Source organism: Piliocolobus tephrosceles, chromosome 7 (genome assembly GCF_002776525.5).
Source record: "Piliocolobus tephrosceles isolate RC106 chromosome 7, ASM277652v3, whole genome shotgun sequence".
In the NCBI taxonomy this organism is placed as follows: Eukaryota; Metazoa; Chordata; class Mammalia; order Primates; family Cercopithecidae; genus Piliocolobus; species Piliocolobus tephrosceles.
The window spans coordinates 73902883-73930643 of NC_045440.1; the positions used below are offsets into that span (position 1 = coordinate 73902883).

The 27761-nt window shown below is 39.1% G+C and overlaps 1 protein-coding gene across 1 annotated transcript in view; it reads left to right on the forward strand.

Moving 5' to 3' along the window:
• KCNB2 (potassium voltage-gated channel subfamily B member 2) overlaps positions 1–12485 on the forward strand; it is a 409561-nt gene extending 397076 nt beyond the window's left edge. Inside the window, exon 3 of the mRNA XM_023184090.3 lies at positions 10069–12485. Coding sequence (XP_023039858.2) covers positions 10069–12222 — 2154 coding nt within the window. The 3' untranslated portion in view covers positions 12223–12485. The remainder of the gene's footprint in view (positions 1–10068) is intronic.
• The last annotated feature ends 15276 nt before the right edge of the window (positions 12486–27761 follow it).

The window sequence follows — 27761 nt, forward strand, 5'->3', positions numbered from 1 at the left end:
CTAACTTCCAAAACATCTTCACATGCATTATATAATTTCAGCACTACACCCTACTAACGTAAACATAATTGTCATGATTAGCACCAGTCTATGGATGAAGGAACAGGCTCTGTGTTTTGACTCAGGTCATGCAGTTAATTCAGTAATACAGAACCAGGATGAGGGTCAAGTCATCTGACTCAAAATCCAGCATTCTTTCAACTACCAAACTGAATTGTGTTATGTGAAAGTGTTTAAAGCAATGGCTGTCAAGCACAGGCTGGGAAAGGAGGTCAGGGTAGAATTAGAGACCACTTCAGAATCACCTCCAAGGTTTTTTCTAGCTAACTACATCCACCCATCCCAGAACCTCTGAACGGTGTTGAAAAGCTCCATAGCCCATGAAAATCCACTCCTGACCCCAGAACTGAGATCCACTGGTTAAAACGGTATGGGAGAGCCTCCAATTCTGATTTTTTTAAAGCGGCGTGCATTTATGTCTGAGGTCAGTGCCTCTCAAATTAAATGCACATATGGATCATTTGAGAATCTTGCTAAAATGCAGATTCTGATTCAATGGGCCTGGGGTGGGGCCTGAGATTCTGCATTTCTAATCTGTTCCCAGGTGATGCTAAGATTCAAGAACCACATTTTGAATGGCAAGGTCTTATGTAGCTCTCATAGCAGAACCCTGCAGCAGATAATAGAATGTGTCTATGTGATTGCAGAAAATGTCCACATCAGACAGCTGTAAAAAACAGGGCCTCTCTGCCCAATAAACACCTCCTCAGTCTCTAATAAATACAGAAGTGCTTGGGCCCATTCAAATTATGAGTCCTTGGTAGTTGCCGCCCAAACAGGCTAAATAAGACTCAATGAAAGGCCCTTGTCTGTGATGCTTAGCTTCATGACAGGAAGAACACCTGTCATGCTTGCAACAGAAGATTCAGTAAGACACTACTGTTCACAGGGCCCTGGAATGCATAGCAGCCTCCCGTAATAGCAGATGTAAAGTGGATCACACAAGCTCTCTGCAGATACGGCTGGATTTGGCTCCCATCTGACTTTCCCTTGGCAGAGCCACTCCATTTCAGCATGACCCTCCATATCTTCTATTTTCTGGCATTGTGTAATGTGGTCTTAATGACGCTGACCCCAAAAGTACTTTTCAAAAGAGGTTTACTGCAGAGATTCATTAAAAGGAAAAATGATTGCATTATGGCTTTTGTTTTTACTTTCTTTCAAGCTGCTGGGACATGGTCTTTAGATATGGGGATAATGGTGGAAATAAATCCCTGCAATTCTCTGTTAATGGTGATAGATGAGATGATGAAGCCGACTAGGTGTCCAAGGAACAAAGCCAGCTTTTAATGGCACTTTAATTCTGGAAATTTAGAAGACTTCCTTGCAGAAATTGGAAGTTGGAGTGGCAGAGAAATAATTCAACAAATGAGCATGCTTTCAGGGGACAGCTGGTATAAATGGACCCTTAAACTGGTCTTCTCCCTGTGTGCTTTCAGAATGCACACTTAAGATAAAATTTTATAAAAGAAGAAAGATCTGGCAAATAATATAGTATTTCTCTCATCATTTTCTCATGTACCAATGAACTGTTGTTTAAAAGAGGAATGTTTAAATATATGGAGAAAAAGCTCAACGTCACTGATCATTAAAGAAATGCAAATCAAAACCACAATAAGAAACCAAGCTGGTGAAATTGTGGAGAAAAAGGAATGCTTTTACACTGTTGGTACGCATGTAAATTAGTTCAACCATTGTGGAAGGCAGTGTGGTGATTCCTCAAAGATCTAAAAGCAGAAATACTATTTGACCCAGTAATCCCATTACGGGACTATACGCAAAGCAATATAAATCATTCTAATGTAAAAATACATGCACAAGTGTGTTCATTGCAGCACTATTCACAATAGCATAGACATGGAATCAACCCAAATGCCCATCAATGATGATAGACTGGATAAAGAAAATGTAGTACATATGCACCATGAAATACTATGCAGCCATAAAAAGGAATGAGATCATGTCCTTTGCAGGGACATGGATGGAGCTGGAAGCCGTTATCCTCAGCAAAGTAACTCAAGAACAAAAAACCAAACACCGCATGTTCTCGCTTATGAGTAGGAGCTGGACAATGAGAACACGTGGACACATTGCGGGAAACAATTGGGGCCTGTCAGGGCTGGGGGTTGGAGGAGGGAGAGAATCAGGAAGAATAGCTAAGCGATGCTGGGCTTAATACCTAGGTGATGGGTGATCTGTGCAGCAAACCACGTTTACCTATGTAACAAATCTGCACATCCTGCACATGTACCCAACAACTTAAAATAAATGTTGAAGGAAAAAGAGAGAGAAAGAAATGTTTAACTCTAAGAGAAATTTCATAGCCTAAAGCTCTTATTAGAATACTCTTTAACATGAGGAAATATTTTTTCCAGAACACATAAACTTTATCTATCTTGCTCTCAACTTATAAAATCTAGTTAAAATGTGTTCACACTTATTATTTTCATTTTATCATTTCTTTTTTTTATATCCAACTTTTATCTTAAGTTCAGGGGTACATGTGTAGGATATGCATGTTTGTTACATAGGTAAACGTATGCCATGGTGGTTTGCTGCACAGATCATGCCGTCACTTAGATATTAAACCCAGCATCCATTAGCTTCTCTTAACATAAGGAAATATTATTTGGAAAGATAAATGATGATTTAAGTCAAGGATCACCTTTTCTACCTCTATAAGATAATAGTGGAGATTTGTTGGAGCTACTCAATCTTCCTGGTAAATTTTGTCATAAACATGAGAAGTCCTAGATCCTTCTAGCTCCATAGCAAGCAGGGTTGAGATTCTACTTCATATATATTTGTATAATGTATCCCCTTCTTTCTCTTTGCTGCTGCCATTGCATTAAAAATTTATTGTCTTATCTTCAGTTGCACCCTGCATCAGTCGTATCATTGCAGTCATTAATCTTTGTGAAATGCAAATCTGAGCATACCTTTGCCTTGCCTGAATTCCTTGAATGGCTTTTACACCTTACAGCAACGTCCTCAAGCTTTGGCAAGCATCAGAATCACATGGAGAACTTGTTAAAACACAAATGGCTGGGACTTTCCCTGGAGTTTCTGATCCAGAAGGCATGGAGGGCTAGAGAATTAGCCTTTCCAGCAAGTTACCACATAAAGCCAGTGCTGCTGGCCTGATGCTGTTGTTCTGGGGACCATACCTTGAGGAAAACTGGTCTATAGAAGGAAGCCCATCAAACTCTTCATCACTACACCGAGTGCCCTTCAGAATTTGTCCATCATCCAACTCCCCGGAAATGTCTCACCCCCACTCTTTTCTTTTCTTTTTTTTTTTTTCCTTTTGAGATGGAATCTTTCTGTGTCACTCAGGCTGGAGTACAGTAGTGTGATCTTGGCTCACTACAACCTCCACCTTCCAGGTTCAAGCGATTCTCCTGCCTCAGCCTCCTGAGTACTTGGAATTACAGGCACATGCCACAATGCCTGGCTAATTTTTTTTATTTTTAGTAGAGACAGGGTTTCACTGTGTTGGTCAGGCTGATCTTGAACTCCTGACCACAGATGACCCACCAGCCTTGACCTCCCAAAGTGCTGGGATTACAGGTGTGAGCCACCACACCAACCCCCCACTCTTTTCTGTGCCTCCACCTGCATTCAACCACACCACACTACTCACTTCTCTGAAATCAAGGCCCTCACAATTGGTTGTGCAAGTTGTGCACTGCACAAAAGATGGAGGCATCATTCACATTATAATCTCTTGATGGGTTCTTTCTGGAATTGACCAGTTTACAGCCTATACCCTTATATGCAGCAGTCCTGAAATAATCACAAACCCCTGTGTGTCATGCCTCTTTATGGATGCCCCCAGCCACAGAAAAGTACTTGGAATTTTTTGAGCAAACCATCATCTTTTGGGCTTCAAAGCCTTTGCCCACCGTTTTCCTCAGTCTGTAATGCCCTTTATCCCTTTTCTGTGTAGAAACCTCCATGAATCCTTTAAGGCCTCCCTTGCAAAAAATATTTATGATTAGCATTATCCTGAGACCAAAGAAAACACTTTTCCAACAGGAAAAAGAAGAGTGTTATAGAATCTGAATAGAGCCATAAATACTCTGGTGTAAAAATTCAAAACACTCCAAGTATTCAAAATCTGTTTTTTCTCCCTCAGGTTTTCATGAATTATCTTTTCAAAGAGCTGGAAAACTGATAAGGAGAAAAGTGAGGACTTCTTTTCACTTTCTTTTTTTTTTTTTTTTTTTTTTTTTTTGAGACAGTCTTCCTCTATCACCCCGGCTGGAGTACAGTGACGCAATCTCAGCTCACTACAATCTCCATCTGCTGGGTTCAAGTGATTCTCATGCTTCAGCCTCCCAAGTAGCTGGGACTACAGGCACACGCAACCACACCTAATTTTTTTTTATTTTTTGGTAGAGACAAGGTTTCACTATGTTGGCCAGGCTGGTCTTGAACTCCTCACTTCAAGTGATCTGTGCGCTTTGACCTCCCAAAGTGCTGGGATTACAGGCATGAGCCACCTCCACTTTTTTATTTTGTTCTAGAACTCCACATATCTAAGATGTTGTATGTACGTGTATGTGGTAGTTTAACAAATTATGCTTGCGAATATATATTTATTAAATGGAATATACAGCATTCTTAAGTTTACATTTTTATGATCTTTTATTACCTTCCTCTGGGGCTTTACTTTTGATTACATGGAACACATACACACACACAGTTTTATAAAAAACATATTTTAAGACATGAGACAGGTCAAGTTCACCTGGAGAAACCTCAGCTTAACTCTTTAGTAAACACTGCAAACTAGATAGTTTAGTCCTAAGGAAAAAAAGATTCAGTTGTCTAGGTTTGTCATGCAAACCATTGCTTAGGTGAATGTGTTTGAAAGTGTTAAAAATGAGCACTAAATAGTTCTGGAATTGTATTTAACTGGGAGATAAATAGTTGTTTTTTTCATTCTTTCCCAACGCTGGCTAAAGGCATTTTCCAAACATATCTCCAGCATTTCTTACACTTATCACATTCTGCACTTGGCAGGATGCTTTCATGCACATGATCCAGTTTGAGCCTTAATAACCCTCTGAGGCAACTGAGGTAAGTATGAGGCACCTCATTTTGCAGATGAGAGAACTGAAGCTCAGAGAGGGACCTGGCTTGTGCATGCAGCAAGCGGAGGTAGAACCATGTGTTTGAATTGCTGGTCCTGTGCTTCTTTCCACCACAAAACATCCATTATCTTCAAAGGACTAAAATCAACAAGCTGGTTCAATTGAGGCAGGTCTCCGGCTGCTTTACTTCCTCCCACAAACAGAAATCAATACAGCCAATGTTGGTACCTACTAATGCGAGTGCTGGGAGCCCTCTTCTGAACTCCCTGTGATCCTGCAAATGTCTGTGTCTAAGCGAAGAAATCACGTAATCATCCAAGTGATTCAAGGGGGAAAAAAAGGTTGTATCCAGAAAGAATGTCTATTCCCAGTAACTAAATGTTTAGAACATACACGGCGCAATGTTTTTCAGTCTTCTCTTTTGAATGTTTTGCTCATTATGTAACAAAATTTTACTTTGGACATTCAACTAAAATGACAGCATCAGTTGTGACTTGTCCTGGGTTTGGTTGACAGACATGACTGGAATTAGTGAAATGTTTTAGTTTAGACAGAGAATCACCAAATGTTGGAGGTTAAGTGACCTTGCAGATGACCTAATCCAAATTTCCAAAGGGTTTAACCAACATCACGCAGTTAATTGTTTGGAATCTCCACTTCCCTGGCCATATGCACACATATTTCTGTTTGCTAGAGCTGAAATAGTTCACTCCTGCCAGCTCTAGAGGTCAGTTGTTGGAGGTGAAAGGGATTAAAAACCTGAGGCAGGTGGGGCATGGTGATTTACGCCTGTAATCCCACCACTTTGAGAGGCCAAGGTGGGTGGATCAACTTGAGGCCAGGCATTTGAGACCAGCCTGGCCAACATGGTGAAACCCTATCTCTACTAAAAATACAAAAATTAGCTGGGCATGGTGGCACACACCTGTATTCCCAGCTACTTGGGAGGCTGAGGCACCAGAATCACTTGTGCCTGGGAGGTGGAGGTTGCAGTGAGCCAAGATTGTGCCACTGCACTCCAGCCTGGGCAAGAGAGCCAGACACTGTCTCAAAAAACAAACAAACAAAAAAAACACCTGAGACCGTGAGATTCTAACCTGTGAATGGTTGTGGTAAGCGAAGCAATACCTAAGTGTTCCTGGACCAAACCAAGGGTCAGGCTGCTTATTCTCATGGCCCAGTAATGAAATGCAGAGGAACTGAGAAAGGAGGGAGTTTACTTCTGTAACCAGGGAGAAGGCCTGGAAATTATCCCCAGACCAACTCAAAATTACAAAGTTTTCTAGAGCTTATATACATTCTAAGCTATATATCTCCGTGTAAGTGTGCATTCATCTAAAGACAAAAGTGATTGACTTCTTTCAATCTATAACAAAGGCCTGAGTCCTGAAGACCTTCCTCTGGAGCCTCAGTAAATTTACCTAATCTAAATGGGTCCAGGTGCTGGGGTGGTTACCCTTGTCTCCTGCTAAATCACGGAAGTCTGGGAACTTCCTTCAGACCCCTAAAAAACTTGCTTGTGGAGGCCTGGGGAGTTTCCTTAGACCCCCAGTAAGGGGGTCCTAGACAGGTCCTGTTAAGACTTCCTTCATTATCTTGTCATGCCTCAAGGTCCAGGAAAGGCCTGGGCAAAACTCTTGGTGGGCTTTTGTTACACTCCAGCCTTTATATAAGAGCATTGGCTCTTTCAGCTTTTAGTATATAACTTAACCACTCAGTCAGTGCTGAAACAGTTGTTATGGAGACCTGCGTTAGTGAGACCTGGCCTGCCACATAAGTGCTATAAGAGCTTGCTATAAAGTAAATATTCATGTTTTGAAGTGCATCCTCAAGCTTAAAGCAAAATTTCACATTTCTTATATTTATTGTGTTAAAAAAAAGAAAACTCTACAATAAGACAATAAACTTGCATTTGGCTCATTGCACCAACACATCACCTTGGTATTTATTGAATCATTTGTCTAAAGTGATATCTTTCTGGGAGAGCTCCAATCTTCACAAGATGTTTAAAATACGTCCTTCCTCTAAATTGAGAGCAAATGGGTTTTGACAAATTGAATTTCAACATGAGACAGATAATAATGCACTTCAGTAACTATGATTCTCTTTAACGTGAATGTGGAACGGCTAAGGGCTTGAATGATTAGTTTTTCCTTTAGTAACTATTTGTCTTCAAGAATGTGCCCTAAGTCCTGTTGCGCATAAGCCAAATTTCCAAGTGTTAAAGTGGTCATATTTGTTAAGCTGTGGCCAACTAGACAATAGACTACAGCAGGGCTCTACTGTGTTCTGTCATTATTTCCCAAAATTAGCTGCAGAAGTAAAGTGACCTACAGTCTAGCTCTGATTGTGGAATCAAGGACTGAAGGCACCCTCGGACCTTTCCCTTTATCCTTTGCCAAAAGGTAGAAGACAATAGAATGGATTCGTTTGCATTTCTACTTCTCTCCTCTCTTTGAAGTGATAAACATCAGTAAAATGCATTGAAAATTAACAAATGAACAGATTAGATATGGAAAATCTAGAGTATGGATTGTCAGTACAAGAAGAATGGCAGTAAGCCCAATACTTAAAATGCCCAAAGATACATTAGCAATAGTGTGACCTCCCAAAAAATATCTTGGTTCATTATGATAAGAGCACAGGAATGGATGGGATCTGACCACTGATTTTTCAGGAATATTTTAGTGGCAGAATATGGTACATGTTACCCTGCCATTGGCCTCTGAGGGTTGGCATTCAAGGTGAGCATTCCCAACTTGCCTTTAAAACCATCTGAATCTATTAGCCAGGGATTTATCTAAATCTTCTCAAGGGAGTTTCTAACTTTAGCCTTCACAGCCTCTTAGAGGAGTTAAAGAGGACCTTTATTTTTCTATTGTGATTCACTGATCCATATTTTTAAAGGAAATTCTGAAGTACTCTCAAGTAGAAAGTATTTAAGTTCTAAGAAAAAAAAAGTATAAAATACTAATTAAGTTGAAGGTCCGTAAATCTTTATTTACTCTGCAACACAGTCTGAAACGCATTATACTATTGTTTCACTTTATAGCAATTTAAGGAGGAAAGATGGAAGTTGGAAGAAGAGGAAGAAGAAAACAATGAAAGATACAAAGGGGCCAGGCACAGTGGCTCTCAGCACTTTGGGACGCTGAGGCAGGTGGATCACAAGACCAGCCCGGGCAGCAGGGCGAAACCCTGTCTCTACGAAAAATACAAAAAAAAAAAAAAAAATTAGCCAATCGTGGTGGTGCATACCTGTAGTCCTAGCTACTCAAGTGACTGAGGTCAAGGCCAGAGGATCGCTTGAGCCTGGGAGGCAGAGGTTGCAGTGAGCCAGTGAGCCGAGATTGCACCACTGCTCTCCAGCCTGGATGACACAGCAAGAACTTTCCCCCTCTCCCTGCACCCCCCCCCCCCCCAAAAAAAAAAAAAAAAAAAAAACGTAAAGAGGAGAAAGGAGGAAGTGAAAGGAGAATAACCCAGAAGTGGAGAAATTTAGAGAGTAAACTAACTTTTTAACAATCTAATGTGTACTGAGCTGTGTGGCGTTAAAGTATCTAATCACTGCCCTTGGAAATGTTTACTAGATGTTCAATCTCTAAATGAAACAGTCACTGTCAGAATATTTTTCCCAGAGCTACATATGATAACTGAAACCAATGACACCTGCCAAGGTCACTGGCAAAGGTCAGATGAAACCAAGCCAGACCTAAACTAGGTAAGAGAGTTCTCCTTCTCCACCAAAAATTGAGTATGCTAAATACACAATTTAACTAAGCAAAGAAGCACTTCCTTTGCATTACCCTCAAATCTTCATCCTTCTGCTTGCCCCATACATCTAGAACACTGGGGTTTGGTGAGAAAATCCCCACTTGGGCTGTCTGTGTCCTGTATGGCTTTACAGATATTCCACATACCTGTCCTTGGCCTTTGTCCTTCCAGACTGCAGTTCTGGGTTATTTCATTTATTTAGTGATGTCTGTGTGCTATGTAATTTTTATAACAGCTGAGAAGTAGCTATAATTATTGGCTTTATTCAACAGATCTGTACTTCGAGACAGAGAGGTTAAATAACTTGCCCAAGGTCACCCAATAAGTAGTAAAGCCAGGGTCAGAGCTCAGATTGCCTGACTCTAAAACCCAGTCACTAGTCCTCTCCTTACTTCATTCTAAGCTCTTCCTCTTTTCTTGCATGTCTGACATCACGCCATCTGGAATGTCAGCCCTGCAGTGAAATCATCAGGGATGTTCTTCAAACTCTTCTTTATGAAAACTTCCTGCACTCTTTGAAGTTAGTGTGTATATCCTTTTCCACATGATGCTGGCCAGAAGTCCACACATCTGAGGACAAAGGCCATACTGAGTTGGTTCTGATGTCAGTGCTTGCCACATGAATAGTATCCATTCTTAGAAGAAGCATTGTTGTACTGAGTGCCATGTTCTCTCTCCAGGTGTCGGTCTGAGTTTATATTTTTAATTGTAGAATGAAATTTCTAGAGATCATCAGTTCTGTCTAGCTTATGTGGCATGTGAGACAATTTCCTTAACAAAGCACAAACCAGGTGGTTAAGAGAAAAAAATTACAGATAACTAAGAGACGAGAGATAATTACTCCCCGCAAAAACTATTCCAGCCATATGTGGCCCTCATCCAAATGGTCGATGCCTATACACATGTTCCTAAGAACAATGAGCGTGGAGGGGGAATGGAATTTAAATGTGCATTAGGCTTCTAAGTGAAGTATTTGTGTTAGTTAGGGAATTTTAAGTTGTAAAATTACCTTCTTATAATCTTCTTGGAAGAACTTGGAGCATTCCATATTAGTAAAAGAATCAGCAACCCATCTGTCTCCTAGCTGCCTAGGCAACTAAGAGGATTTGCTGACTTGGACTTTTCTCTTTTCCAGATCCTGGCCATCGTGTCTATCCTGTTCATCGTGCTTTCCACCATTGCTTTGTCTCTCAACACACTGCCGGAGCTGCAGGAAACGGACGAATTTGGACAACTCAATGACAACCGCCAATTAGCACACGTGGAGGCTGTGTGTATTGCGTGGTTTACCATGGAGTACCTTTTGAGATTCTTATCCTCACCAAATAAATGGAAGTTCTTCAAAGGCCCACTGAATGTCATTGATTTGCTGGCCATCTTACCGTACTATGTCACCATTTTTCTCACGGAGTCCAACAAGAGCGTGCTACAGTTCCAAAACGTGAGGCGCGTGGTCCAGATCTTCCGAATCATGCGCATCCTCAGGATCCTGAAACTCGCCAGGCATTCGACAGGCCTGCAGTCTCTGGGTTTCACTCTTAGGCGGAGTTACAATGAATTGGGCTTGTTGATATTGTTTCTGGCCATGGGGATAATGATATTTTCCAGCCTGGTATTTTTTGCTGAGAAGGATGAAGATGCTACCAAGTTCACCAGTATCCCTGCATCATTTTGGTGGGCCACCATCACCATGACCACTGTCGGCTATGGTGACATTTACCCTAAGACATTACTAGGGAAAATCGTGGGAGGCCTGTGCTGTATTGCTGGGGTTCTGGTTATTGCCCTTCCTATCCCAATTATTGTGAACAATTTTTCTGAGTTTTACAAAGAGCAGAAACGCCAAGAGAAAGCAATTAAAAGGAGGGAGGCTCTTGAGCGGGCCAAAAGGAATGGAAGCATCGTTTCTATGAACTTAAAAGATGCCTTCGCGCGAAGTATGGAACTGATAGATGTGGCTGTGGAGAAGGCCGGCGAGTCCGCCAACACGAAGGACTCCGCCGACGATAATCACCTGTCGCCAAGCAGGTGGAAGTGGGCCAGGAAGGCTCTGTCGGAAACGAGCTCCAACAAGTCTTTCGAGAATAAGTACCAGGAGGTTAGCCAAAAAGACTCCCACGAGCAGCTGAACAACACGTCTTCCTCCAGCCCACAGCATCTGAGTGCCCAGAAACTGGAGATGCTGTACAATGAAATCACCAAGACACAGCCTCATTCTCACCCAAACACAGACTGCCAAGAAAAGCCTGAGAGGCCATCTGCATATGAAGAAGAGATTGAAATGGAAGAAGTGGTGTGTCCACAGGAGCAGCTGGCCGTGGCACAGACCGAGGTCATTGTGGACATGAAGAGCACCTCCAGCATCGACAGCTTCACCAGCTGTGCCACCGACTTCACAGAGACAGAGAGATCGCCCCTGCCGCCACCCTCCGCCTCTCACTTGCAGATGAAGTTCCCAACAGACCTCCCAGGGACAGAAGAGCACCAAAGAGCTAGGGGCCCCCCGTTTCTAACTCTATCCAGAGAGAAAGGGCCTGCTGCCAGGGATGGCATGCTGGAGTATGCCCCAGTCGACATAACTGTGAACCTCGATGCCAGTGGCTCCCAGTGTGGGCTACATAGTCCTTTGCAGTCTGACAGTGCCACCGACAGTCCTAAGAGCTCTCTAAAAGGCAGCAAGCCACTAAAGTCCAGATCGCTCAAAGTGAACTTTAAGGAAAATAGAGGCAGTGCACCACAGACCCCGCCCAGCACAGCCAGGCCACTGCCAGTCACAACAGCTGACTTTTCGTTCACCACCCCGCGGCACATCAGTACCATCCTCTTAGAAGAAACCCCCTCCCAGGGAGACAGACCCTTGCTGGGTGCTGAGGTTTCAGCACCTTGTCAGGGACCTTCCAAAGGGCTGTCCCCCAGGTTTCCCAAGCAGAAACTGTTCCCTTTCTCTTCAAGAGAGAGGAGGAGCTTCACTGAAATAGATACTGGTGAAGACGAAGACTTCTTAGAGCTCCCAGGGGCAAGGGAGGAGAAGCAGGTGGACTCCAGCCCAAATTGCTTTGCAGATAAGCCTAGCGATGGGAGAGACCCTTTAAGAGAAGAGGGCAGTGTGGGCTCTTCCTCCCCGCAGGACACAGGTCACAACTGTAGGCAAGACATTTACTATGCTGTGAGTGAAGTCAAAAAGGACAGTCAAGAAGGGTGCAAGATGGAAAACCATTTGTTTGCCCCAGAAATTCATTCCAACCCAGGAGACACAGGTTATTGTCCCACACGTGAAACCAGCATGTGACTAGTTACAAAAGCAATAAATTTAAAAACAAAAACAAAAACAAAAAAAAAAACTTGTTTCTTAAAAATGAGGTTAATAATGCCTGTGAACTAAAAAAATGGGAAGCCTTCCCCAAAAAAGAGTGCGTAAAATGTTATTTTTGCATGGCATGAACAGTTTAGCTTAAATACTGTTTAAATAAAGAGTCAAGACTGAATTTTGTAACAAACCAACAAAAATGACTGAAGAACAGTGAACAAATAAAAAGAGCTCTATTAGGAACCAGTATTCTGCAATGTCTGACATTTTTGATCCTTTCATTTCAAATTGTAGGCCGATTTTCAAGTCTTAACATTTATGTTACAATGAAGCTTAGAATTTTCATATGAAAGGATGAAATGTCATTGCATGCATTCATAATTATGAGGAATAAGGTACTGTGAGCTTGCAAAATGCATAACTTTGTAAATAATGGGGCCTGGACGCAAGAGTGTCATGAACACACGGAAACAAGTTTCTGAGACACAGGTATTTCCTTCACAGCTACTGCCTGGAGGAGCTGTACAGACTTCCTGTTGCAAAATTGCAACCTCTCCTTAAACCATCTCGCATATCTTGCTTTGAGTTATAAAGCTCTTATAAGTACATTTGTTTAAAGGAATACAGTATTTTTTATTTATTTGTGATATAATTCATAGGCTGCATTTTACTTTTTTGCTTCTGCTTAGTTGTGGCATTTGTGGTTCATTTATAAATCGTAGACATGGGCAAGATTTAATGACCAGATATCAAAATATTTGAAATTTTGCCAATAAGTTATATATCATGCCACAGCCGATTACAGGAATGCATTTTTTAAAAACCTGAAATTATTTAAAAGGTTATATCATGCAATTAAATTTTTTAATGGCAGTCTACATTTGGAAATTAGTTCTTTTAAGAAATGCATTTTGGCCACCTAAAGATGACTGTATTTTCCACTTGTATCCAATATAACATAACCTTTTCTAACTAAAGTTCTAAAAATAGAATACAGATATGCCAAAATGGAAATTCCAAAAAGTGACTTGACAAACTAAAAGCAGAGTCATTTAAGTGAGATTGCCACCGCCACTCATAGAGTTGGCTGGGAAATGAGTTGCTACGAAAAGAGCCCAGGCGTGGTAACGGGTCACCCTATATTTCTCAACATGGGATGTGAGGTGGGGGGACACTGCAATGTGTGGGAGGAAGTTGTTCCTTTTGCTGGATATGAATTACAGAACCCAGAGCACAGATGGCAGTCACACTGTCCTATAATTACAGCAACTACAAACACCCCCTTGCATTTCCAACCTTTTCAGGGGGTAATTGGGACTCTCTTTGTTCAAAATGACTTTCAGAGTTTTTTACTGGGAACGGTGAAATCCAGAGCAGTGAAGGCACTGACCAGAGATTGCCCTGTTGGTGAAGTCTGTGCTAGAACCCAGCTCATCTTAATTCACGTTGCTTTACAGGAATCAAGGCTCTGGTCCAAATTTGCAATCACCAGATGTGTGATTCTAGGCAAACCTGTACAACCTCTCTTGGTCTCAGTTTTGCCCCAGTAAAAATCAAGACAAAATTATTTCCAAGGTCCCATAAGACTTTAATATGATTCCTTGGTCTCCCAGGAAGGTCCAGATTTTGCCTCAGCCTAATGCACTTTGTACACATCTGTGTGTGTGTGTGTGTGTGTGTGTGTGTGTGTGTGTGTGTGTAAAATTCAGGGAAATAGGAAGATGCTGGGCCAAATTTCAAGCACAATTTATTGTTTAAAGAAAAAATTCTAAATTTTATTTTATTTTTAAAAGGAAAAAATAGCCCAAATATTTAGACTCTTATTTAAGACTTTAAAGAAAAACCTTTCTTCATTAACAGAATCTGGTCATTATATCTCAGATAAGAAAACAAGTTTTGATCTTAGTTGAAACACAAGCAGACCTACTGCTAAAAATAACTTTAAACATTTCTTTTTTCACTGTGCTTAGAATTTCTTAGTGATTTTCATGTTTGTTTCAAAACATAACTTTTAAGAGTTTATGGTCATTAATCGTTGATATTTACATTACTCATACTTATTTCAGTGTCTAAAGCTAAATATTGATCAGTTTTGTAAATAGAGTGTTTGAATTTTCTATGTATAGTTTTTCAAGGTCAAACAGGTACATCTGCTGTTGGATGAATAGCAAATAATTTATGAAAATCATTTTATTTACATAGCCTCATAAAGCAATTATTTTCAAACGTCTCTTATTGATGAATCTCAACTCTTTTTATTCATCTTTCTGTATAAGTGGACTTGTCTTAATGCGCTAAGAGTTGACTGATGCCCACCTTTCCTATGTCTGTTAGGCCTTCTGCTGAGAACACTGCTCCAGAATGTTTAATATTAGAAAGCTTGCCTAGTCAAAGAATCCTAGACATTCCTCCCTAGAAGCATCCTCCCCAAAATCTTTTTTCTCTTCATTCTAAGGTACTTTTTTAAGTTTTAGAGAATTTTCTAGTACAACCCATGGAAAGCTCATCCTTCCATTTTTCTTAGTTCCTCTGAGCCAAAAGTCTTCAGCTAGGGAAAAAAGAAAATGCTACTTTAAAAAACATCTTTGACTTCGGTGTTTCACAAGGAGGCAGTGTGGGGACTGAAGGCTCCCAGGATGCACTTGTGTAGCACTTCCTAAGCCTTTTCCATGAACTGCACATAATGCAGAGAATAAACATGTGTGCCTGGAATGGTCTGGGAATGTCCCAAGCAGAGTTCTTTTGAAGTCTTATGTTTTACACTAAAAATTCATGTAAATGCTGCATTTTACTTCATAATTTTATATATTCCATATGTTTAAATATTTTAAAAATAATGTTTTATATTGTTTACCAACTAGTAAAATGGATACTTGTATAACTTTAAATACGTCTTTTGTATCCCCTGGAAAAATAGATCCCCAGTTTGAGATGCACTGCATGAATGGCAGGAACAGAGACTGGTTCCCTGAGGGCCACTGGAGGTTTCTGCTGCTGAGAGCGCTCACCCCTTGTTACAAGTGAGAATTATCTGAATGACTACAAAATAACTCAGTTCCACATATGGCTAATTTGATCTAATTTGATTCTTCTGACTCTCTTAACAACCAGCACAAATTGCCACAATATTGTTTGAGGTCAAAGATTGAGTCCAATCCTACGAGGATAGAAATGGGTGCATCAACGTGTGTCCTGAGTCAGACCACACACACAAGGATGATATGCTAAGTGGGTCCCTGGAATTGACTTGATTCATCTCTAAACATTTTTACTAGAAATTTCTCTACTGTGACACAACCAGCTGCTTTGAAGCAAGCATTTGATCAAGTATTATCCTGATATAACTAGATTTGGTAACAAGGAGAATATGTGCCAAGTGTCTTCCCATTAATTTCTTCTCAAAACAGTCTTACTCTCCTATAGACACTGGCCTAGGAGAGTCAACAGTTCAACTATTTTCTCTTGAAATTTGAATAGCAAAAAAAAAAAAAAAAAAAAAAGCCATATGTATATAGAGTACTTATAGTTTCTTATCCCATAACAGCCTTTTGAATAATCAGTAAAGGACCAGCAGGGTTATACATTTTGCTCAATTTCACACCCGTCCCTGGTGAATAGAACTTGGCCTCATCCACGTCATCTGGCTTCAAGTCTGGCATTCCAATATACTATAGGAAAGTATGTTTAGTTAGGCTTGAATTTTTTTTCTAATAATATCAAAAATATGTAAATAAAACTGGAGGTGTATTTATAGTCACACAGTTTGTTTAAAGCAACAGTAGATGATGCCAAATGGCAAAAACATGAGAGAACTGGCATTGACCATCTTTTGCGTATATGTTTCCCAATTTGGAATTTTGACCGTAAGATATACATTCCTTGGTTAAATGATTCATTGTTCATGATATCACATGACATTCTCATTAAGCAGACGGTGGCAGAAGACACTTAATCTGAAACAAAAGCAAATAGAACTTTAGAAATACTTCTAAGTTCAAAAATATTGTCTAATTAAATTTGATAATCATTTCACTGTTCATTCATTCAAATACTAGTTGAGCATCCCTGTATGGTGTTAGGGTACAACCCCTGGCTTCATGGAGCTTACTGCCTGGCCCACTTAAAACCAAGCTGAGGATTTGGGTTACTGAAAAATGTCTTTTCTGAGGATGGAAAAACCATTCAATTATCAAGCCAGGGAAGCACGCAACAGAAACAAATCAAATGATTTTCCAAAGAACTGTTTTCCTAAAAAGTAGATGGATGGCATAGTGTAATCTGTAATTACTTTAGAATCGCAGTTTAGATTTCACACTTGAAATAACAAATTGTTCGTCTGACTGAGTGAGGTTATGTGTTGTCTTTCCTTATTATCTGATACAATGAAAAATAAATTTTTATTAGATATATTGCTTGTCAAAATAGCTAATTATAGTCTGTAACAAGGCACTAGAGCAAAATTTAGTACTAGTGGAAAAGTCTGCTTAAAAGTTTATGTTTTAATAGTGTGTTTGATGGTTATATTATTAAAAGCAAAGCATTTTAATGCTTTGTCTTCCTATTAACTATCGGCAACATTTTAGGGATCTATCATTAATCATTGCTTAGTCCTCTAAATTTCTAAATGAAAGATTTTTAAAATTCAATATTTAAAAACTACTTAGTTTGACTCAAGGTATTTATTCTCTACATCCATATGGATTTTGCCACTGCACTGCCCTCCCCCAAAACAGAACGAAAAAAAAAAGAAGAAGAAGAAAAAAAGAAAGAAAGTAAAAGAAAGCCCATCCCTACTAAGAAAGAGGAAAGGTCCCAACTCCAAAATCTTGGTGAACACCTCATATTATTCAGTTTAGTATTTAACACCTCATATTATTCAGTTTAGTATTTATTGTGACGTAGTGACATAAATGCTATCCTTTAGTGGTTTCAATGACCATTTCTGCTACTTGCCTTTTTAAAACAGCCTAACTTAATTGCATAAATTCTTATTTACCATAATCTCTTCCTTATTAAGTCTAAAGGATTTTAACCTGTAAATACACATATAAATAAAGGGAAGTGGGGGATTGTCTTTAATAATAAGGTCACCCAAGGCCAGCCAAAGATACAAGTACAGAAAAAAAGAAGAAAGACTAAGAAAAATGTAAGTAAATTTAAATATGTTTTTTAAGCATAGAAATTTATATTAGGTATAGGCATGCACTTGCATAAAATTTAGACTAAATACTTATTATTTATAGGAAATTTAGAATTCAGGCCATAATTCCAATTCTACTTTCTCTCCTGAAGAAATTATTTCTTATTATCTGACATATATTTCCAGATTGCTGTTGATAAAATGTTTTACTCAACAATTTTGTATTGAGGGTCTCCTATGTGCCCAAAATTAACTTAGGTACAGTTCATTCCCTCAAGTTTACAGTCTAGCAGAGGTTTCATATTTAGGAGGTTATATTCCCAAGTAAAATCCAATTCCAGTGGATTATAGTGAGCTAATAATAGTATGACAGTAGATTTGAGTTTGTTGTTGGAGAATGTCTATAACTCCCTTTTATTTTCCTTCAGACTCAAGTTATTTTTTTTCCATTCTCTACTCTAGAATCTGAATTTCCACCACATAGGGTTTCTAAACACCCATGCTTAAAATTGCAGTAGCTGTCTGAAATCTAGTGACAATGTATTTGAATGAAGACATTTCCCACTTCAGCAAAATAGGATTCTAGCCAAAAATGACTTTGAAAATGATCATTTTTATACTCTCATAACTGTTCTGTTTGATTTTTTTAAATCCTAGGCTGTATGCTGAGCTAGATGCCACCCCAAGCTGCTGATTTTATGAAAGCCGAACGCCCATCTGAGCAATGTTTATCTTCCCTCCACGGTGGGCAATCCTGGCCAACAATATGGCTACATAGTTTTTTCTTTAACTATTTTTGCTCCATTTCAACCTAAAACGGACTTAGGATGGTATACCAAACACTTAAAATAGACTTTCAAAATCAAAACGCAGGGAAACTGACACGGAATAGCGAGGACAGAGCAGAGTGGAAAGATACAGGTTCAGAGAGGCTTGTCAGGGGCGCTCCGCCGTCCGGCTTGTTATTCCCTGTGTCGAGTGCCCTCTACTGGTCAGTCTGAGAGAAGGTGGAATTGTACAGGCCAAGAAAGGATGCCTTAACCAGGACTTGAAAATCACCTTTAGTCACCTGCATGTAGCCAAAACCTCAGTTCCAACCTAGGAATTGTTTTTTCAGTGATTACATCTCAGGTTTTTTTTTTTCTTTTTCCAAAATATTTGATAAAACTCTTGCTACCCTTTGCACAGCACTTTCAGAGTATTCCTACCTCCAAAATCAAAACAAAATCACAAGTGTAGCTGAATGTTTAGCAGTGACCTAGTCTACACTTGGGATACACAGTAAATGCTCTTTTGACCTTTCTGCCATTAGTGGGAAGCAAGATAAGAACTCAAAATGGTGGATTTAAAAAAAATTCATGGGTCTGTAATGATAAGGCTATTTGGGTTGACTTACTCCAAAACCCACAGTTTCCATTCTACTTGAAGATTAAAAGTAGAGCCTGAAATACCCCTGAATTGACTCTTGAAAAAAAAAGGTGGTTTTAAACTTCCCATAGACATCTGTGTGTGCTGACCAGAAATTCTACTACAGCCAGATTTCTGGCCCATCTTTAAAGCAAGATGTTTCTAACATTCTTATTTGTGTATGGGTTAGGCTATGTTTTCAACCTGTAAATTATACTCACATCATAATGTTTAATGACAGGAAGATTTTTGTAAGGAACATACATACGCAGAAAGAAACATGTATTGCTATTACCCAAATTACGTATCCAACAAAATGTTAGCACTATAATTAATTAATAAAAATGTACATATTCTATGAAAATCTCACTAAAGAACTGGCAAAATTTTTCCTATTAATATTTAGCTCAAAACCAAAGAGAAGAGAAAAAGAAAAACCTGCAACTTACAAAGCACTTACAAAAACTAGCGTGTGACACTATCTTGTCACACAATAGCCAAGTTTCAAACTTATGCAATTTTAAAGAGGTATGATATTAAACCATAAAAAATTCAGTGAATGCATAAAGAAGGTTTATTAAGCAAATATGAGATACCATTAAACACACTGAAGCATTTTTAATAACCTTTAATTTAACTATATAGTGGCTATGTTTGCTTTTAGCACCTTGATTTCAATCTGAAGTCTTTCTCTCTGATATTGTTACTTGTGTGTTTGCTTACTTGATTTGTTTTGTTTGGAGAAGTGAGGGTAGGTAGAAGAAAGTATTTAAAAAAGAATATTATTGGGCAACTTATTAACATTACCTAGTGTACCTGGAGTACAATAGAAACCATTTGTAGACATGCCTCGGCCATCACACTCTCTTCCCCCTTTTTGTCAAGTTTTACCATCCTGGTTTGGAAACATATCTTGTGATCAAATTTCAGATCCTGCTAATTAAGATTTTTCATTCCTCTCCTGCCTGCAGTACCCTCAGCAATCCTTCCCTAGGATTTCCCTGAGCAGAGTATATCAGGTATCAAGTCAAAGGGAAGACCAAATGAGCCATTAGCAATCACAACTTGAAGCCCAAAGACAAGAGCAACAGAAGGATGTCCCAGCAGTCAGAAAACATAGCGAGGCCTAAGGACAAAGGAACTGTCTCTATGCAGTATAATAATGTGATTTGACCAACAAAACAAAGACATAGTGTTTTCCCCCATGATGAAAAAAAAAAAAAATATGTACAGTATGTTTTAAACCTCTATTAAGTTCTTTAACTTCAAAGGTAAATAGCTGACTGGTGAGAAAGGTGGTCCCTAATTCACTAGTTTATCACAAGGATTTAGGCATCATCCTAAATGCAAACTCTCCATTTAATTTGTGTGTGTAACAGGTTGTTCATGTGTCTATTTTCAGGGCAGTATACAAAAACGAAAATACCAATATTACCCTTTTTATCATTTTATTTTATTTTATTTTATTTTTGAGATGTTGCCCAGGCTGGAGTGCAGTGGCACAATCTCAGCTCACTACAACCTCCACCTCCCGGGTTCAAGCGATTCTCCTGCCTCAGCCTCCCCAGTAACTGGGACTACAGGCATGTGCCACCACACCTAGCTGATTTTTTGTATTTTAGTAGAGACAGGGTTTCACCATGTTAGCCAGGATGATCTCTGTCTCCTGACCTTGTGATCCGCCCACCTCAGCCTCCCAACTTTTATCATTTTCAATGGTAATAAACACTTCAATCAGGGAAAACTGATATTGCTCTGGTAGTTTTTATATGGTTTTAGGCCAAAACTGCAACAGCAATTTAAGCAAAACTTTAGCAAAAGATTCTAGGCCTAGAGAGAAAGCCATATTGACAATATGCACTTTGCTATACATCCAATTATAAATAATTTGCATTTGGATTTTTTTATATATGCTTTCATGTAAAAATGTTTTTAAGTGATCACTTGAAATTAATATTTTTTATTTTCTTATAAATACAGATTTTTAAAAAAAAATAGCGTAAACAAGATGATATACAGTAAAACACCTAGCACAATGCCTGACAAATAGGAAGTATAGATTTTCTTTTCTAAAAGTATTCCAAAAGAAAGTATTCAATCCACATTAGTATGCTAATAACTTAATCTTCTAAAATTCTTCTGTGGCTTCCTAAACAGTCAAAATTTTATGTGTGTATGTGAGTATAACTCACTGTTACATAAAGAGGGCATTTTATTTGCTAAATTATACATATACATATGTATAATTACATATATCATATATGTTATATATTATATTATATAAATTATGCATATACACCCCATGTGGCTTTAAAAATACATTGACATTATTTGGACAAATAGCATTCTATTAAAATTAGGTAGTGTATTTATTTTACATAATTGCCTTAACTTTTTAATGTTTAATAGACAAATACAAATTTCTTCTTAAGGAAGAAATTACTTGTCCACTTCTACAATTATTTTTTTATTTTTTTTAATAGAGATAGGATCTTGCTATGTTGCCCAGGCTGGTCTCGAATGCTTGGCCTCAAGCAATCCTCCTGCCTCAGCCTACCAAAGTGCTGGGATTACAGGTGTGAGTCACCACACCCAGCCCTTAAAATTATTAGGACTTCAAATGTACTATCTATTTGAGGAGTCTTTTACAGCCTCCTTATTACCACACATTTGAATATATTTAGTCGTTATGTGAATATTCAACAAACTGGTCCATCTTTCTGATTTAAATGTTTGTACACCTAAGGCTGTATTTCATAAAATAGTTCATAACCAGTTTGGTTCTAGATTTACTATAATTGGCTATCTGCTGGAATACACTATAAAATGAGAATAAAAGCTTTTGGTGTCAAAATTTTTTCTTCATTAAATTTTGTTTTGATTTTCTAGTCTAAATTGTCATCTGTGTAGATTTCATCAGAGATGATTTTTTTTTTACTCTTTAAATGTCAATCTCATTGATCGAGAAAGGTAACAGAGAGGGAGGCTCATTTTCTATTCTGATTTGTTTAAAATGCCAGGTCATATACATTTAGATAGGGCCCTTATTTTCTACGAGAGCAGTGGAGTTGGGTGTTGACCAAGGACTACATATAATGCAGCAAGCATGCTGTACAGTCCTTACACTGTCTAAATGCATCTACTCAACCAAAGCAGACAGGCACTACGGAATGAGGAGGATGCAGCCAACACTAATACTAAGGACGGGCTAACTTGGAAATTCTTGCATTGAAACTGCAAAGGAATTTCCAGATACACTAAAAATTCACTTTTAGAGTATCTGCTAGCCATCATCAGTAAAAGGAAAATAATACCTTGATTTTAATGAGGTTTTATTGTTTGGTTGGTTTTCGGGTGGTTATTTGGGGTATTTTATTTGTTTGGTTGCTTTGTTGAGGGTTTTTTTGCCTATTTATTTTACGAAAACTTTAGTATAACACACTACTTCAAGTTTGGACTTGAAATCAACTTATGATGCTTTTAAAAAATCCATGTTCTAAATCATAATTGCATGACAGTTTAGATCTTATTACTATTTAGTTGTAGCCTAACAAATACTGTATTCCTCTGTTTTCTCAAAAAAAAAAAAAATAAAGTTCCTAGTTTATGAAATAGTATTCAGATAAAGCCTTATGCTGCCCACCAGCCCACTAAATGTATTAAATACCTGTCTCTATGTAGCTTATGTAAAAACTCAATGTGGACTGTCCCGTGTCTGCTGCATTTAAAAGCTCATTGTGATTCTATCATCTTGCTATGCCAATGCCTTATGTTATGGTGTCATGTATATAGGCCATGGTACAAAAGTGACTGTCAACTACTTACTCAACATCTAGTCAGAAAAGGTCTGAGGCAGTGCAATAACGCTTTTAGTCAAACTGGCTCACTGTTGGAATCATTTACATCTGTGTGTTCTTTACCATAAATACTGAAATAGTATTTTTTAACTGTCTTTTCAGGCTTGTAATAAATATCTTTGTGTCATATCTACATAGTCAAAATACATTGAGTAATTCAGTTTAAAAGTGTTGCCTACTAACAAACTAAAGAGAAATATCTACTGATTTTCCCATGTAATTGCTTATTTTCCATTGCCAAAGTAGACCTGCCTCAAGTGGTGTCTTTCATCACTACCATGTGTAAAATAAAGGGAGGCTATTGTGATGAATTTTTACCTGTCTGAAATTAGCTCTTTCACTAGTCAAAGGATGTACATACCTCAGAAGTGACCTGTCTACCGAGGTCCAGTATTCAAAAGTGTATGTCTACAAAATTAACATATGTAGACTTTCAAAGGCCAGCATTGGTGGGGAGGAGAAAGGAAATGATGGAAAGATGGAAGGAAGGAAGGGTGATGAGGAGATGAAGGGAGAGGAAGGAGAAAGAAAAGAAAAGAAAAAAGCTAATAGAGGAAGGTAAATCTCTAAATGAGTTAAATAAGGCTTAAATGAAGTTTATATGGTTTATTCTCTAAAAGTTGATTGGCATGGAGGAGGCCGTATATGTTTGTGTGTATGCATGTGGGCATGTCTAAAAGTCAGGAGGGGGAGCCTGAATTATCTACTGCTTTTTTGGTTAACGAGTCCTATTTTTAAATCTTTGTCTAACTTCCAAAACTTATTAATCCAACATGTAGTACTGAAATTATAAGATTATTGTTAAACTCAGGACAGCTCTGTGGAGATTCACAAAGTAATTCTATGAAAACTTACGAGAAAGTTGTTCAGTACTGTTACTAATTAACGCGCACAAAAAAAAAAAAAACTTATTGGGGATAATTATGGGTGATTTCCCTGCAAAACAAATTAATATACAAGTTATTCTTTTTTCTCAAGTTGTAGAGGTTTTGATTGTTTTTATTAAGTCTCTAACATCTCCCAGGTTTAAAAATACCAAAACTATTTTTTAAACTTAAGGAAGAGAGTATCAGAAATTAAACGTTAAATTAATAGTTCTTACAGTTATTATATATATGGTAAGTAAAATAATTTCCTATTTCTAAGTTATACATGGTATTAGATTTCTAGGTACAGTGGCATGAAGCATCATTGACTTTTATTAACTTCAGTGTTTTAGAGAGTTTTCATACTAATCTATGAATGCTCTGAATGCTGCAGGGAAAAAGAAGCACAATCAGTATTTCATTTTTTATGAATTCTCAATTGAGTTATCCTATCCTGTCCACACACGTAATAGCATTAGCATTTCATCTTATACCATGTTGAAATACTTTTTAATACAAACTCTCAATAGAAGCTTAAGCATAAGTGGTTAAATCTTGTCTAGTCTCATTCACCTGCCTCAACATGCTTTCTTTCATTCTATTTGCATACAAAATGTTCTTATTTCAGTTTTGTAGAAGGATATGAGTTAGCATACTCGTGTTTGTTCAGCTGTCCATCCTGCATCGTTACTACAATGCCTTTCTCTGCCATTTAATGGTGTTTGTATCAATGTTCCCATATCTGCTCCATAAAAAGGAAATGTGATTTCGTATTAATAGTTTTGTTGATCAACTCAGTATTTCTGCACCAATCAGCATAACTATATGCATGTAGTAGTCTGTACAATTGTTCAACATCAAAATACTTGTTTACTTTATGTCAAAATGTCTATAAAATTGCTGGCATTGTTCTCCATTTCAGTCTGGTAGAATAAGCGAGATAGAAAATAAATGTGTAAATGAATCATCGTGTCATTTCGCTTCTCTGCATGAAGCCACTCTAACGTGAAGCATGGCACACGCGCCTGCCACCCAACAACCCATAGTTTCTTGACACCTCATTACTGACTCTCTAGGCAGGCAGCTTTTGGAGGAAGTGTAGAATAAAATGACCAAATTTGGAAAAATAAATAAAAGTTCAAAGAAAAGAAAGACGGTACTCTCCTTTTCAAATGAATCCCTTTACACAGCCAACAGATGTATCATTTGGTTTATATTTTTTAAAAGTTCAGCACAAACCACTTGTTGAAATTCTGGGGTGAGATCATCAAAAAGCTTAAAGATAGTTTTGAGGTAGTCTTTCTCTGCCATTTCCTGACAGTCCTTGTTGGGTAAATCAAGTCTTAATTCCTAGGGCCAGCTCGATGGGTGTGCGACTTGTGCAGATGCATGGAAGTGCAGACATTTAAAAGGAACCCACACTTAATTTAATGCCCTATTGTCATCATCTTGAAGTTCTTAATAGTTTTAGAATGATGGACCCTGGATTTTTATTTTGCATTAGGCCCACAAATTATATGGCCAGTCCCGCCTGATCAGTGAGGTAATGATAAGACTTCTCGGCCGGGCGCGGTGGCTCACGCCTGTAATCCCAGCACTTTGGGAGGCCGAGGCGGGTGGATCACAAGGTCAGGAGATCGAGACCATCCTGGCTAAGACGGTGAAACCGCGTCTCTGCTAAAAATACAAAAAAATTAGCCGGGCGCGTTGGCAGGTGCCTGTAGTCCCAGCTACTCGGGAGGCTGAGACAGGAGAATGGCATGAACCCGGGAGGCGGAGCTTGCAGTGAGCCGAGATCAGGCCGCTGCACTCCAGCCTGGGTGATGAGCAAGACTCCATCTCAAAAAAAAAAAAAAAAAAAAAAAAAAAAAAAAAAAAAAAAAAAAAAAGACTTCTCATTGATTCGGTCTCCTCAAGGCAAGAGGTTAACAGATAGTGAGGAAAGCGGCTTATTTATTTAACAAAGTCTTTTTTGTTTGTTTGTTTGAGACAAGGTTTAGCTCTGTCGCCCAGGCTAGTTAGAGTGCCGTGGTGCAATCACAGCTCATTGCAGCCTCGACCTCCTGGGCCTAAGCAATCCTCCCACCTCAGTCTCCCGAGTAGCTAGGACTACAGGCACATGCCACCACACCTGGCTAATTTTTTGTTTTTGTTTATGTTTTTGATTTGCTTGGTAGAGACAGGGTTTTGCCAAGTTGCTCAGACTGGTCTCAAACTTCTGGGCTTAAGCAATCTGCCTACCTTGGCCTCCCAAGGTGCTGGGATTACAGGCGTGAGCTACCACACCTGGCCCAAAAAACTCTGATATAGCACTTACAATGTGCCAAGTCCTATACGTTCATTTGTTCATTCATTCTTCTTAATACTAGTACTAGTTTCATCCCCATTTTATAGAAGAGGAAGTCAAGGCACAGAGAAGTTACATAGCATGCCCAACGTTACACAGCTAGTAATGCCAGGATTTGAACCCAGGCATCCTGGCTATAGAATTTTGGGCACCTGACCATTGAAGCTGTGCTAGCTCTTGCTTTGCTGTGATGCCTTTTCATCAAAAAAAATTTTATCATTTTGTTTGTTAACAGAGCACTGCGGCTATACATTACATTCTTTACCTTGAAGACCTTTGCATAATACGATAAAAATTTTAAGGATGACTCCTTCTGAAAAATTGCAGTTCTCCACAGCAACTGTTCCCCACTCCTGTTGCCAAAGACACTTGCCTGAGTTGACAAGAGATGTCTATAAATATTGAGTAAAATATTGCCAGTGTATCTGTGCCCCAACATGGATGTGAGTGCAGAATGCCTGGTCTCTCTAAGTCAACTCTTACACCGATGACATAGAGGAGAGAAGTGACAAGGAGAAGGGGCTGCTTGTAGGCTCGATGACACATTCCTCCATTTGCTCCCTCTGCCTTTCTGGTTCAGATATCACCATGCAGCTTCCTGAAATTAGAAGGGCCAGAATGCATGAACCATTGACACTCTGGTGTCATTTCGTTTAAAAGAGGAAGAAGCACATAAAAGATGCATTTTGATGGACATAAGAGGTTGGCACTGGTAATGCAGGGTAACTTGGTCCCGTATTCTGAGAATTAGACAGGAAGAAGTGTGTGCCATGCTCATTCAGTCTGCAAGAGCCCTTCTACTTTGGGCCAATGCTCAAGGTCAGAGCCATAGATGAAGAAAGGATACTTAAAATGCCTGCCTTACCCACACCATTCAGGCTTGACTGCACCCCACCACCTCCCCCAGGAGCAGCTGTTCCAGTCAAAAGCTTGGTAGGATTCTTTGGTCATCCCAGAGGGCAGGCAGTCTTCAGGGAAAGGGCACTCTGTCCACATAAGGAAATATAAATCCCCTCCCACTTCAGTTTCTCCCTTCTATTCACCGTGCTCATCTCCTGATTACTTCCTTTTGAAAGATCAGGAGAAACAGACTAACTGAAAATAACTAGGAGAAGTTGGGGAGGAGTCATCTACTCGTAGAATCCATCTGAACTAATAAAAATGGAATTAAAACAGATCTTCCCTCTGTTGACCTGGCTGAATGTGAAATTCCCATCCCAAAGCATGATCCCTTCTCTCTGCTCCAGTCGCCCTCTTCACCCTCTTCCCTCAGCCCTAGAAAAACAAATCCTACAGTGCACAATTTGGGCCACAAAAAAGATTAAGGTGGGAGGGGTAATAAGAGCATGGCATCTACTCTAAGAGAACTAAAAAAAGAAATTTTTTCTTCCTTTTCCACCTTCTTCCATATTCAATCTCATGTAAACAGATGGGTTTAACAGTGTGACTCAGACGGCTGCAGAATAGCAGAGAAAACGCTGGAGCCAAAACTGAGCATATTCAGCCCCAGGGTTTTCATTTCTCAGCCCTTAGGACTCCTCTGGCAGTCTTCTAAGAACTAAAGTTTATCCAAGTCCCCCAGTAACGACTTTAGAGCATCGCTGGCAAAGTGGTCAATGACTCTGATCAGGGCTAAATGTTGCATGAACATCTCTGATTGGCTGGAACATGGTGACGACTCACATGACTTTGAACATTATTATTCTTCACGTAAGAAACCAGTGTGATACCAGGAAGTGTCAGTGCAGAGTGAAATAGCCAAACTCATCACAGTATTCAAGGTTGTCACAAAACACAGGGTTTACTTCTGGCCTCTATAACTCACAAATATCCTGGATGAACTTAAAGCATCTCCAGAAGAGAGTCATGGTGGCCCCTCTGCCAAATTGAAGAAAGCAGCAAAG